General features: G+C 39.9%; 1 protein-coding gene across 9 annotated transcripts in view; it reads right to left on the bottom strand.

Moving 5' to 3' along the window:
- Window positions 1–14,705, bottom strand: part of fkbp15a (FKBP prolyl isomerase family member 15a) — a 183,847-nt gene that overhangs the window by 77,479 nt on the left and 91,663 nt on the right. For 7 of the 9 annotated variants that reach the window (XM_069933733.1, XM_069933701.1, XM_069933715.1 and 4 more), the window contains 5 exons: window positions 8,456–8,552; window positions 7,994–8,094; window positions 7,211–7,313; window positions 6,698–6,807; window positions 5,157–5,261 (listed from right to left, as the gene is read on the bottom strand). In XM_069933733.1, coding sequence (XP_069789834.1) covers window positions 5,157–5,261; window positions 6,698–6,807; window positions 7,211–7,313; window positions 7,994–8,094; window positions 8,456–8,552 — 516 coding nt within the window. The remainder of the gene's footprint in view (window positions 1–5,156; window positions 5,262–6,697; window positions 6,808–7,210; window positions 7,314–7,993; window positions 8,095–8,455; window positions 8,553–14,705) is intronic. The other 2 variants (XM_069933691.1, XM_069933673.1) reach the window with 1 other exon arrangement.

Here is a 14,705-nt window from a genome sequence, read left to right on the forward strand (position 1 = left end):
ACAAAACCATGTAGTTCTGTTACATGCATTTGTGAATCCCATGGACAATTGGAAGGAACTTTGAAGAAGAGGTTCTATGAAGATCCTAAATTTTCAATAGCAGAGCACAGTACAGGAATATTAAAATCAAAGCACATTTACACTATGATGTGACCAGACGAATCACGATGTGATATTGTAGAATATCTGGATAATGCAAACACAAGCGAACAATATCCTGGATGTATTGCTTAAATTGCTCAAGTTTTGTTCACTGAAACCAGCTCACCTCTTGCCAAGCTGATCAGGGCAGTTATGATGCTTTACACCCACTCAACAATATGGAAGAATGTCAAGTTTGACCTGACCACAAAATGCAGGATAAAATTAACCTGGCTAATCACTGCTGCATCAATCGCCACTAAGTCATGGAAGGCATTCTCGTCACTCTGCTCCAAGATGGCAAGTTTGGATTTCTTCTAGATGGCTCAGCCCCAAAGTTTGCAACATAATGGAGTTCCAAAGTTCAATTTTATTGTCAGAGTACGTAAATTGAATAGAGAACATAACAGCACAGAAATAGGCCCTTCAGCCATTCTAGTCAATGCCGAAGTATTATTCTTCCTATTCCCACTGACCTGCACCCAGTCCATAGCCCTCCATAACCTTCTTATCTATGTGTTTGTCCAAATTCTTCTTAAATGTTAAAATTGAGCCCCCATTCACCTCTTCAGCTGGCAGCTCATTCCATACTCCCACAACTCTAGGTGTGAAGAAATTCCCCTTAATTTTCATCATAAACTTTTCCTCTTTCACTCTATCCTATGACCTCATTTTCTCAAGTACGCTAGTGGAAAAAGCCCACCTACATTTACTCCATCTATGCCCTTCATAATTTTAAATACCTCTATCAAATCTCCACTCATTCTTCTATACTTCAGAGAATAAAGTCCTAACCTGTTTAACTTTTTCTGTAACTCTGCTCCTGAAGTCCCAGCAATATCCTAGTAAAATGTTCTCAGTACTCTTTCAATCTTATTAATATCTTTCCTGCCATTAGGTGACCAAAACTGCACACAATACTCCAAATTTGGCCTCACCAATATCTTGTATAACTTTACTATAACATTCCATCTCCTATACTCAATATTTTGATTTATGAAGGCCAATATGCCAAAACCTCTCTTGACAACACTATCTACCTGTTATGCCACTTTCAGGGAATTATGTACCTATATTCCCAGAACTCCCTGTTCTGCTGCACTCTTCAGAGCCCTACCATTTACCGTCTTGGTTTGTCCCATCTTGTCCTATCATGGTTTGTTCTTCCAAAATGCAACACCTCACCCTTGTCTGAATTAAATTCAATCTGCCATATTTCAGCCAATTTTTCCAACTGGTCCAGATCTCTCTGCAAGCTTTGAAAGCCTTCCTCACTGTACACAACACATGAAATCTTTGTGTGATCTGCAAACTTACCAATCCAGTTTCCCACATTATTCCCCCAGATCACTGATATAGATGACAAACAATAGTCCCAGTACAGATCCCTGAGGCACACCATTAATCATAGGCCTCCAGTCTGAGAAGCAATCATTCATTATCGCTCTCTGGCTTCTCCCATACAGCCAATGTCAAATCCAGTTTCCTACCCCACCATCAGTATAGAGTGTCTGAACCTTCCTGACTAACATCTCATGCGGGAACTTGTTAAAGGCCTGACTAAAGTCCATGTAGTCAACATTCACAGCTTTTCCTTCATCAACTTTCTAAAAATAGAGAACATCTACAGAGAAAGTTGCCGAGAGAGAGCAGCAACAATCATCAAGGATCCACACCACCCCAGCACACACTCTGTTCTCGCTGCTGCCATCAGGAAAGGTGCCACAAGACTCGCACCACCAGGTTCAGGAACAGCTGCTATCCCTCCACCATCACACTCCTCAACAACAAACTCAATCAGGGACTCACTTAAGAATTCTTACTTGTCCACTTTATTGATTTTTTTAATGGTCTCTGTATTGCAGTTTGTTTACATTTGTTATCTATATACAGTTCTTTATTTGTTTACATGTATACACTGTGTAGTTTACACTAACAAAAAGTGGTCATTTTGCTTCGCCCACAGATAAAAGAATCTCAGGGTTGTATGTGATGTCATGTAACTACTCTGACAATAAACCTGAAATCTGATATCTGGCAGAAGAGATGATGCAGGAACGAAGATTTCAGGTTTTTGGACCATCAGGCTTTCTTTCAAGGAAGATGGGACCTGTCCTGACAGCACTGCTTGCATTTGAACTGGAAGGGGACCAATAATCTTGCAGGAAGGTTTGCTAGTGTTGCTCTACAGGGGTTTAATCTAGATTTGCATGGGGATGGGAACCAGAGAGCCAGAGCAGATAGGAGAGTGGAGGAGGAAAAAGATGATGTGAAAATTGCATGTAACGACAGAAGCCAAAGGGTTGTTTGTGGTGGAAATGTTCTCAGGTGCATCAATTTTATTGTTGAAAAGGCAAACAAGCTTATGGCATGGATTGGGAAATGGAATTATGACACTGTGGCCATTGGTGAAACTTGGTTGTAGGAGGGGAAGGACTGCCAGCTCAATGTTCCTGCTTTTTGTTGATTCAGACACGATAGAGCGGTGGGGTGGGATGAAAGGGGGAGGAGTGATATTGCTTGACAGGAAAAATATCACAGCTGTGCTCAGACGGGACAGACCAGAGGGCTCGGCTACTGAGGCTATATGGGTGGAGCTGAGAAATGGGAAAGGTAGGACTACACTTAATAGTCAGCGAAAATTGGAGGAGCCAATCCATAGAGACAGCAGACAGCCACAAAAAACAAAGTTGTGATCGTAGGAGATTTTAACGTTCCATATATTGATTGGAACTCCCATACTGTATAAGGGCTGGATGGCTTGGAATTTGTCAAATATATTCAGGAAAATTTTCCAAATCCAATATATAGAGGAACCAACTAAAGAGATCTCCTATTGGGGATCGAGACAGAACAGGTGACAGAAATATGAATAGGGGAACATTTTGGGTCCAGTGATCATAATGCATTGAGTTTCAAGTTAATTATGGGCAAGGATAGGTCTGGGTCTCGGGTTCAAATTCCCATTTGGAGAAAGGCCATTTTGAGGAAATGAGAAAGAATGTAGAATGCATGCATTGAGATAAGTTGTTTTCTAGCAAGGTTGTACTATGTAAGTGGAAGACATTCAAAGGTGAAATTTTGAGAGTACAGAGTCGGGATTAAAAGCAAAGTTATCAGGCATAGGAAATCTTGGTTTTTGAGAGATATTGGTGATCTGATTTGGAAGAGAGAGGTGCAGAGTAGGTATAGGCAATACGGAGCAAATGAGGTATTTGAGGAGTATAAAAATGCAAGAAAGACATGAGATTGCTTTAACAGGTAATCTGAAGGAAAATGACCTATCGTAGCAACAGAACTACAGCAGATGCCATCTCACTGGCTCTACACTAAGCCCTGGAACACCTCGACAGCATTCATCAGGATGCTTTTTATCTACTATAGTTCAGCATTTAACTCCATCATCCCCTTAAAACTGATCAACAAACTCAAAGACCTAGGATTCAACATTCCGTTGTGATCCTTGATTTCCTCACTTCCAGACCACCATCAGTGAGGATTGGTAAGAACATTTTTTTCCACAATCTCCATCAGTAATGGAGCACCATAGGGTGAAATTCTTAGTCTTCTGCTCTACTCACATTACACCTACGACTGTTTGGCTCGGTATGACAATAACACCATCTACAAATTTGCTGACGATACCACGGTAATGGGCTGTATAAAAAAGGTGATGAGTTGCATACAGGAGGGAAATTGAAAACTTGGCTGAATAGTGCATCAACCACAACTCTCAATGCCACCAACCTGATTGTTGACTTCAGGAAGGGAAAACCAGAGGTATACAATCCAATGATCATTGGGGGAATCAGAGGTGTAGAGATTGAGCAAATTAAGTTCTTGGTATTCTGCCTGGCCCATAGGAAAGAGAATCTCAGGATTGTTTGTGATGTCAATCTGGCATGGAGTCTGGTCTTGTAGCTAAGAGGAGAAGAGGTGAGATGAGATGATAGAGAATTCCATAGGTGAACAGATAAGAGGTTTTGTGGTTGGGATCTAGAATCCCGGATGGTATGCTGCCTCCCTGGTACCATGGTCTAAGATATTGCAGCTTGAGTTCATGACTGCTGGAGACTGGCTGAAAGGATACCAGGTATCATAACCAGGATCTGAAAGGGTGCTGAGGGACCTGAAGGCTTCCTGATCATGTAAGTGGTTTGGATATGGAGCTCAGGTTGCCGATGATTTGGACTGAGGTCTGTGTGCTGCAGAGGCTGCAGGAGTGCTGGAGGCAAGTACACGGACACTCAGTGACTCTGAAGGGACTCCCTTTTGCTTCTCTTTCTCCAACATTTTTTGTTGTAATATTTTATTTATCATTTTAATATATTGAATAATCATCAATCATATCAAATGTAAAACGTCAAGAAAACCTCTCCCTCCACCCCCCTCCCCCCAATACAAGTCCTATTAAACAGAGAAAGAACAAAGAAAAAGATCATCCCATTGTTAGTGCTTAAAATAAAACATATAATATCACATGGCTAAAATCTTTACAAGGTCTACTGGCTAGCCAGTAGCGACCATAACTCTATATTTGCACCAGTGAGTTGCCCATAAATAAGGCTGCCAGATTTTTAGGAAGGAGATGCAACTGGGATGCAACTATTCATCTCCGAAGACCACCTATTCATGAGTAGATGGGAGTCAGACTTCTACTGCTATGCAGTTCCTGGCCACAGAAAAGGCAATTTCTGTGAATTTAATTTGAGAAATAGTAATCTAGCAACCATAAGTTCCCCAGAAGACAAAGCTCTGGGTCTCCTGGGAAGGTGACTTCTGAGAGGTCATGCCAGAAAGACCTCATCTTCGTGCAAAGCAAGGTAGAATATAAAATCTTCACCACATTTAAAACACATCTCTGATAAATTCAGGTTTCCTTCTCTGACTCTTAACAGACAACCCACAACCTTCTCAAGATTAACTTGGGAGGACCAATAAAGGCCCATCTTGTCAGTGACTCTCATATCCTAAAACTGAATAAAAGTATCAACAGACACAGCAATTGGACTTACTTGTATAATCCTCTGGATATTATGCATTATCATGCTTGTTTCCATGGATAATGGTGGAATGCCTGGAATTGAGGGGTCAGTCACGTGTTTCTGTAAGTTTTCCATCTGTGATATCAAAGAACAGACCTCAGCTCCAATAAGATGTGCCGATCCACTTGTCTTAAATTCTTATTCTCTTTAATCAACACCCGTTGTTCCCATGCTTCCTGTCATTTGTATCCATAAAACCGCATTCAAGGCCTCCTACATCTCCCAAGCATAAATGTGTGTAGTTTATAGCCACAAAGTAGCAAGCAATTGCATTGACCTTGAATTACATCACATTCAAGCCCAAATCTCTCCATCCAGGTTCTCCTTTTTAAATCATTAAAAAGGCCAGAAAACAAGATCAACAACTCTTACAAAGTAGACTGTCAATGGTTAAAATGTTAATGGGATTGAACAAGGTCAGCTTGTGTTTATGATAGGAAATCTGTGTTTGAAAAATATAGTGAAGTTTTTATTGAGGGTGCAATTTATCAATTGGAGAAGGCAAAATCAATTGGTAAAGTGATGTTTTTGATGAAGTCCCATATGAAAGGTGAGTGCACACAATTAAAACACATGAAATGTGGAGGCAATATATAGACATGAATTGAGAAGTGGTTGAGATTAGAAACTGAATAAATTGACTTACTTCTTGGTGGCAGACAGTAGCTAATGAGATGGACCCGCAAGCTTTTAACAATATTTATCACTGATTTGCTGAGAGAACCTTTTATCATGGAGATAAAAGTTTACTAAATTGATTCCTGGGATAGAAGGACTAACACAAAGGAGAAATTGAAATTAGTTTGCTCTATATTCGCTGGCATATAGAAGAATGAGGGGATCGCAAAGAAACTGATAAAATTCTAACATATCCACACAGACTGAATACAGGGATGATAGCTGAAGAGTCTAAAACCAGGAGTCATAATTCAGGGTACAGGTTGTGCAATTTAGAAATGAGATCAGGAGAAGTTTCTTCAGTCAGAAACTGGTGAGCCTATGAATTTTCTACCAAAGGCAGCAGTGGAGGGCAAGCTGTCAAACATATTCAATGAGTTAGAAACATTTCTTGATGCTGAAGGGATCAAGGGAATTGAGAAGGTGGGAACAAAGTACTGAAGTGGATAATCATGTTCAATGGTAGACCAGACCCAAAAAGAGCAAAATAGCTCCTAGTCTCTTTGCTTCTAAGTTATATGATTGCTATAGAGAAGAAAGGTTGTCAATTAGATGATATCCCCATGTGTATTCTTCCGGCAAGGTAGCATTAATTGAAGCTATAGCTTCTTTCTCCTTCCACCCCCCCCCCCACCCACTTTCCACTAATAGCCATTAACTGTGTGCCGACAGTTAATCCAGTGATCAGTTACGTTTATTTCAATTCCTAACTTGCATCCAGTTAGCTCAAAGTAGATGATCACTACAGCATTTGGGGCAATCCCCTCACTTCTTTCAGTGTTTGGCCTACCATTCTTTAACACACAGGCCTGCAAAATTTAAAATCAGCTCACCTTAAGAGCAAGCTGGTCAATTTTATCTGAAGCCTTGCTGATAGCCAATCGAATCTCAGTGTTATGCTGACGTGCCTCAGTTATCATGAAAGAAGTGATGTCTCCACCAGCTGCTTAAAAAAATTAAAGATAGTATTATAATGTTCTCACTTGGAAGTGATACCCAAATGTTCAATATCATACTCAGCAATAACTAGATGCAAATCAAAGATTACTTAATTTTAAAAAAAACATCAGCACTCCAACTCCTCACTGAAGCCACTCGCTGCTTTGTTGGATATGTACAAGAGGGCAAACCATTCAATATTTATGTGAAGAGGCACAAGCACAATATTGTCCCTCAACCAATGTAACCAAGTGCATTTAAGGGACTATAAGAAAACACAAAATGCAAAGCACTTGCTACTCACAGCCATAAAGAGAAACTATTCTCAGCTTCATTCCAAAAGTCTATTTAAAACATTCAATGCAACAGCATTAGCAGAGTGCCCAATGCAAATACTTCACACATACCTTGATACTGTGGTGCTGGAATTGGGTACATTGGTCCAATCGCCTGAATCTGTGTCTGAGTTCCATGGCCTTGTGTGTGACCGTAGGACATTCCTGTGTATGGCTGAAGAATATAATTAGAAGATTGTGGAAATGTTTTAAGAATCCCAATATCCTATGGCTTCCACCTCCATGTATTCAAAAACCCATCCTTTAGCCTGAAGATAAATGCACTGCACAACACCCTAATCAGCACAAAGGAATGGGTTCAGAGAGTATGAGTTAAGCACTTGTGAGAAAATATTATTTCATTAAAGAGGGTAAAAACAGAGTTTATCATGTTGAAAACATACAAACACTGACAAGGGGCCAGAGACACTAGTGTCTTAAGAAGATTCATATTTATTGCATCAGGTGGCAGTCTCTTACAGTTGTAAACATCCTCCATCTCTGAAAGCTCCAAGACCCTTCCACTCTTCAAATTCTGGCATCTTAAATATCCAGATGTCATTAGTCTGATGACTTAACTTGTGAGATTTACTCCCTAAACCTCTCCACGCCACTGTCCTCTTTTGAGATGTGCCTTAAAACCCATTCTTTTGACCAAGTAATGCTGATCATCTATACTGCATTAAGTCAAATCTTGATAATCTTAAGAACTTTGGTACATTTTTCCTACAGAAAATATATAATAAATATGCAAGTTATTATCTGATTAGGTTCAGAATATTAAAGTGAGAAAGTATAGCTCATAATATATCTTTACCTACATTCACTTAACTCAAATTAATGTAAGATACTAACATGTACCTGGAAGGATTGACCACTGGCAGATAGTCCTTGCTGTGCAGGCAAAGCAACTGGCATCAACGTTGCAGAGGTCGTTGGCAGCATAGAAACTGGCACTAACAAAATTTTTAAAAACATTGTATCAAAGATAAAACTAATCAGAAAATTAACTACCTGACAAAAAAATAGACAATGTTTAAAATGTGAGAATGAGTTAGATAACATTCAAAACTTCTGTGAACTAGCCCACAACAATAATTGTGTGGCAAATAGAATAATTGAGTAAATTAAATTCTCTCTGCTTCTATTCCAGCCTGACAAGAGGGCATAATTGGAACATCAGCCAACTAGTTATAACAATAATCTGAGTTACCATATAAATCAAAGGCAATGTGCACGGACTCAAATCAAAATGAACCCTGCACAGACATACAGATGAGAAATTTACAATGAAGGACAAAGCTAATTTTACTTTACCTGGTGGTGGGTGCTGTGGAGGTAGACTATGAACAGGAGCTGCAGTATGCTGAACTGATGATGGGGCAGAAAGTGGAGCCCCCTTTGAAGAATGATCCTGCAAAAATAAATGATAGGTGAATCACCAAGAAGCTGATTGTTGACTTCAGGAAGGGAAAACCAGAGGTAAATGATCCAGTGATCATTGGGGGATCAGAGATGGAGAAGGTGAGCAAATTTAAGTTCTTGTAAATCACTATCTCAGAGGATCTTTCTTGGACCCAACACTAATGGCATCATGAAGAAAGCACGCCAGCGCCTCTACTTCCTCAGAAGTTTGTGGAGGTTTAGTACATCAGAAACCCTGACGAATTTCTACAGGGGTGTGGTGGAAAGTGTGCTGCCCAGCATCACGGTCTGGTATGGGGACATCAATATCCCTGAGTCTAAAGCCCTCCAAAAGGTAGTGGACACTGCCCAGGACATCACACCTCCCCACTATTGGGAACATTTGCAGGGAACTCTGCCGTCGGAGAGCAGCAGCAATCATCAAGTATCTACACCACCTAGCACACACTCTGTTCTCGCTGCTGCCATCAGGAAAGAGTTATAGGTGCCACAAGACTCGCACCAGGTTTAGTAACAGCTGCTACTCTTCCACCTTCAGACTCTTCAACAACAGACTCAATCAGGGACTCATTTAAGGACACTTGTGCACTTCATTGTTTTTTTTCCTTCTGCACTGAACAGTCAAAATGTTTACATTTGTTTACATGTGTATGTTGCGTACAGTTATTTTTGCACTACCAATAAGTCGTAATTCTGCCTCGTCCGCAGGAAAAAGAATCTCAAGGTTGTATGTGATGTCATGTATGTACTCTGACAATAAATATGAAATCTATATCTGGAAAATCAATCACCCAACCCAATCCTAACAATTCAGCTCTGAGACAGAGTATTTATATAGCACCACTGCACAAAATGAGAGTTAACACAGTGGACTTGATTGCGTATACAGTGCTCTCCATAATGTTTGGGTCAAAGACACGCTTTCCTTTGCTCCTATGCTCCACATTTTAAATTTGCAACCAACAATTCACATGTAATTAAAGTGCACATTCCAGATTTAATTCAAGGATTTTTAAAAATATTTTATTTTAAAATTTTCCATACATAAACAAATACTGATAAAATTTAAAATTACAAATGTTTACCTGCTGGTTTTACCCTACATTTGGCCTCCTCTCCCTCCCTCCCTCCCTCCATATACCCCCCACTCAGAAATTATACACAAAGAAAAATATGTATGATAATAGTTATACAAAATATAGAAAAGAGAAAAAGTTTCCTGAATTGCATGAAGAGTCAGTTCGCACAGTGGGATCCTACACTGTTTGTACAACCATTTTAGGGAAGAAGATTAACACAAGTCTTAAGAAGCTAGAAATATATTTTTACATATTTACCCCTAAGCTTTGCATATAATGTGCTTCAAATTCGTAAAAAGGCAGCTTATTTATTTCTTAAATTATGTGCAATTTTCTCCAAAGCAATACAACTTTGAATTTCTGCATTCCATCTCTCTATACCTAAATATGCATCTGATTTCCAAGTCACTGCAATATACTTCCTTGCCACCACTAATGCTATTTTAATAAATTTCATTTGATAAAATGATAATTTTAACTTGGTTCTTGTTTCTTCTATATTTCCCAATAAAAATAGGTCTGGATTTTGTGGAAATGCATTATGTGTAATTTGTTCTCAAAAATAAGTCCACCCAAAAAGACCTTACTTTAGAACATGACCAAGTAGAATGTGAAAGGTTCCTATCTCTTCACTACATGTATCTGATAAATCTGATATCACTTTATTCAATTTTTGTGATGTTAAATATACTTGATGCAGATTATTATATTGAACTAATCTATACCTTACATTTATAGCATTTGTCATATAATCTCGACAAAGATCTGACCATCTTTTCTCATTAATTATAATATTTTGATATGCCTCCCATTTCTGTCTAGATTTATAAACTCCCTGTTTAATAGTACCAGCTTGTAATAAAAGATACATTACAGAAATAAATTTCTTAGTATTACCTCTCATGATAAGAATTTCCAACTCACACCAAGCCAGTAAAAACATTGTTGGACCTGACTTTTCCTGGAGATATCCTCTCAAGTGTTTTCCAGATTGTTCCATAACTTCTTCCTTACTTGTTGAAATGACAGCAATTGACCTTGTTTATAACAATCTTTGATATTTTAATGCCTTTATGAAACCAAACATTTAAAAATTAATTATATTTAGAAAAAGTTATTAGATTATTATGAATCAAATGAGTCTTGGGTGATATACTTCCTTTTGTTCCAATTTCATTATTTATCTTATTCCAGATGGTAATTAAATGTTTCAGCAATTCTTTCACACTGATTATTAATTTTGAATCCCATTTGTATACATGTTCCTCTGCTATTTTATCCAACTATATTTTGATCCATGGCAGTTTTCCTCATCCCTCAAAAAAAGTAGTAAGAAATCTCATTTGAGCCACTTGATAATAATTCTTAAAGGTAGGAAGCTGTTCACCTCCCGATTCATATTTCTACATTAATCTTTCTATAGAAACTCTTGAAATTTTACCTTTCCAAAGAAGTTTCCTTATATGTTTATTTATTTCTTGAAAAAACTTTTGTGGTAATAGTATTGGTAAGGTTTGAAAAAGATATTGTATTCGTGGAAAAATATTCATGTTAATACAATTAACCCTTCCTACTAACGATATTAGTAGCGTCATCTTTTTTTGTAAATCCTCCAACTTTTTTAAGTAATGGTGAGTAATTCAATTTATATAAATAGAATAAATTATTACCTATCCAGATCCCTAAATATTTAATCACCCCTTTTGGCCATTTACATTGAGTAAATCTGTTACTACATTTTGTATTTTAATTGGAATATTGCCACACCTCTCACCTTAGAATTAAAAGAAGCTACTACATGTCCAACACTTCAAATGTTCTTTTTCATTTAAATTTCTTGCAAAAAGCTTTATCTACTCCTATCTTCTTAATATATGCTACAGTACAATTCCAATTATCCCAAATTGGAAAGTCCGAAATCTTCATTTATCTGAATTTTTTTCAGAGCCAAACTGACTCCCGGCAATGGCAGCAGCAGACCTCGGACTCCTGGCTGCACCATGGACCTCAAGCTCCTGGGAAGGAGTGGAACCCTTGGGTTACCGGCACGAGCAGGGCCTCAGTGGGAAAGTGTCGGTGATCGGCGGTGGCCAGCATTTTATTGGTAAGAATTAAACTTTATTTTAATGCTTAAAAAGCCTTATCTTGTTGTTTGTTGTTGTATAAACACTGTTACAAGTGATTTGCTGTTGCTAGTAGGATGTTTTTTAAAAATGACTGGTTCTTCAAATAACATGTTTATTCGAAATGGGCCCAGTCTTGACCATTTTGGATAATCAGAGTTGTACTGTAATACTCTTTTCCTTTTCACATTCCTATTTCACCCATTAACAGAATTTTTGGATTTGACTGTATTACTTATCTTAACAGACCACCATTTCCTCCACCTCTGCCTTCCTCCCACAGCTCTATCATTCCAAACCCAAATGTTTGGAACATTATTAAGAAGAAAGAGCATACTGGTGACCCAAATAACCACAAAGGTACTGGTAGGGCCAAGGAAGACCTCCACTGCTGATGATAGGATTCCCCTCATAATGGAAAAAAAATCCACAAACACCTGTCCAACTCAGAAACACTCTCCAGGAGGCAGGTGTGGATGTGTCAATCACTACTGACCACAGAAGACTTCATGAACAGAAATACAGAGGATACACCACAAGATGCAAACCACTGGTTAGCCACAGAACATGATGGCCTGATTACAGTTTGCCAAGTATTTAAAAGAGCCTGCATAATTCTGGAAAAGGGTCTTGTGGACAGATGAGACCAAGATTAACTTTTATTAAAGTGATGGCTAGAGTAACGTGTGGAGGTGTAAAGGAACTGCCCAAGATCCAAAGCATACCATCTCATCTGTGAAACATGATGGTGGGGGTGTTATGGCCTGGGGATGTATGGCTGTCACAGGTACTGGTGCACTTATCCTCATTGATGATGCAACTGTTGATAGTCGCAAAATAAATTCTGGAACATCTTATCTGCTGATGTTTGAGCAAATAGCTCCAAAACTCGGCCTACAGCAAGACAATGATCCCAATCATACTGCTAAAGCAACAAAGGAGTTTTTCAAAAGCTAAAATCTGTAAAATATTTGAATGGCCAAGTCAGTCGCCTAATCTAAATCCAATTGAGCATGACTTCCATATGCTAAAGAGACAAATTAAGGGGACAAGCCCTTGAAACAAGTAAGAGCTGAAGGTGACTGCAGTGGTATGTGAGCAGAAAGAAAGGGTTTGAAACCCACTGTTTTAATTGTACTGTGAGAGTATTTTGAGGTGGCTTGGGATGAATTGCTAGAGTAGCTTGTATGCAAACACATTTTAAACCACAGAATTTTTGCAGGACTTTTGCAGAATGCTTTTTGCAAAGAAAGCAACAAAGTTGCAGAATGCAGCTTTCCTGGGAGAGCATGTGATTTTTGCAGGCAGGCAGAACAGTTTGCTCTCAGAGAGGGAGGGAGTGAAACAGAGAGGAGAGACACAGAAATCAGTTCCAGAAGGACAAAGCTGGTAAACTTTTAGAAGACTGTCAGGTCAAAGGAGAAGGCTGGTGGTCTGAAAGGTGACCTGAAAGAAAGAGGATCATCTGGAGAACCCTGAAGGGGGCAAATTTCATCAGCAAGACTGATTGGGAAGGAATCAGTTGCAGATGTCCTGGAAAAAGGAATCTCTCTCTGAAAACCACACCCTTCTGAGTGGTAACCATTTGCCTGTTAAACACCAAAGACTGGTGAATTTTGTTAATGCTAACTTCTGTGCACTGTACAAGAATTGCCTGCAACCAATGAGATTGGGCTGTGATCATAAAAACTTTTCTAATCTTAAATATACATTACACACACCTTCACTAAGTATAAGAGGGGGAATTAAGTAGGTTAAGTATAAGTTATGGTTTAATTCTGTTTTCTTGTTCAATTATAATTAAAAACTATTTTTGTTTAAGTAACCATTTGTTGTGGTGCATATCTATTGTTGCTGGTTTTTGGGGTCCTCTGGACTCTGTAACAGTACCTAACTGACTCGTTAAAATCACTGTTTTAATTGTACCTAATTGACTCTTTATGTCACACATGTCAAACTCTGGCCCGCGGGCCAGATATAATTATATTTGGCCCACAAGATCATTTCAAAAATGTATTAGAGGTGGCCCGCCCTGCAGCGAGAGCAGATGCTGTTTTTTGGTAATGTCACCCCCACCATCCTCACCCTTCATTGCACATCCTTCCCCACCCCCTAACTATCCCCACCCCCTAACTATCCCCTCCCCCCTAAAACCACCCCCCTTAAAAGATGGCCAGAATATTCTCAAAAAGGAATCCAGAATGGTAAAGTTCCACAAACCTTCTGCTGGGAATCCTAACAACACCCGGGCATCAGATCCACGGGACGCGGAAGGAGCAAGAGTGTTGCAGGTTGACCGTGCAGGTTGACGTGCAAACTTTGAGAACGGGGAAAACAAAATTGTAACACGAGAAGTCTGTCGATGTCATCAGCCGGCAAGCCAGTTGGAAGGCTCCCCGCACAACCAGTCACTTCTCCCACCTGTCGAGCGGTGCGGTGGATTGGCGAGCGCCTGTGATTTCCTGTCGGCGCGACGGACATGGCAGGCTGCGCACGGCCCCCGCTGTTCCGCAAAGGCTGATCGGCAGCGCGCTGGGCCTGAGTGGGTGGGTAAGCAGGGGTGGGCAGAGGGTGTAGGTGAGGAGTAATGGGCAGGGGAAGTTATGGTGGTGCGAGGGGCAGTTAGAGGGAGGGATGAGTAGAAGGAGGGGTGGATAGGGAAGAGGTAAAAGGGGAGGGGCAGGGCGAGTAGGGGAGGGGTGATTAGAGGGTGAGAGACAGGTAGAGGGAGGAACAGGTTGAGGGGAGAGGCAGTAGAGGGGCGTGTATAGGATGGGGTGGGTAGAGGCAGAGCGAGTGGAGTGAGGGGTGAGTAGAGGTTGGGTAAAGGACTGGTCAGGTAGAGGGATGGTGGGTCGAGGGTGAATAGTGGCCTAGAGCCTGAGGAGTGAGCAGGAAATGCTGAGTCCTGATGCAGGCCAAAATGGACACAGCCTGTGA

Source organism: Narcine bancroftii, chromosome 1 (genome assembly GCF_036971445.1).
Source record: "Narcine bancroftii isolate sNarBan1 chromosome 1, sNarBan1.hap1, whole genome shotgun sequence".
Classification (NCBI taxonomy): domain Eukaryota; kingdom Metazoa; phylum Chordata; class Chondrichthyes; order Torpediniformes; family Narcinidae; genus Narcine; species Narcine bancroftii.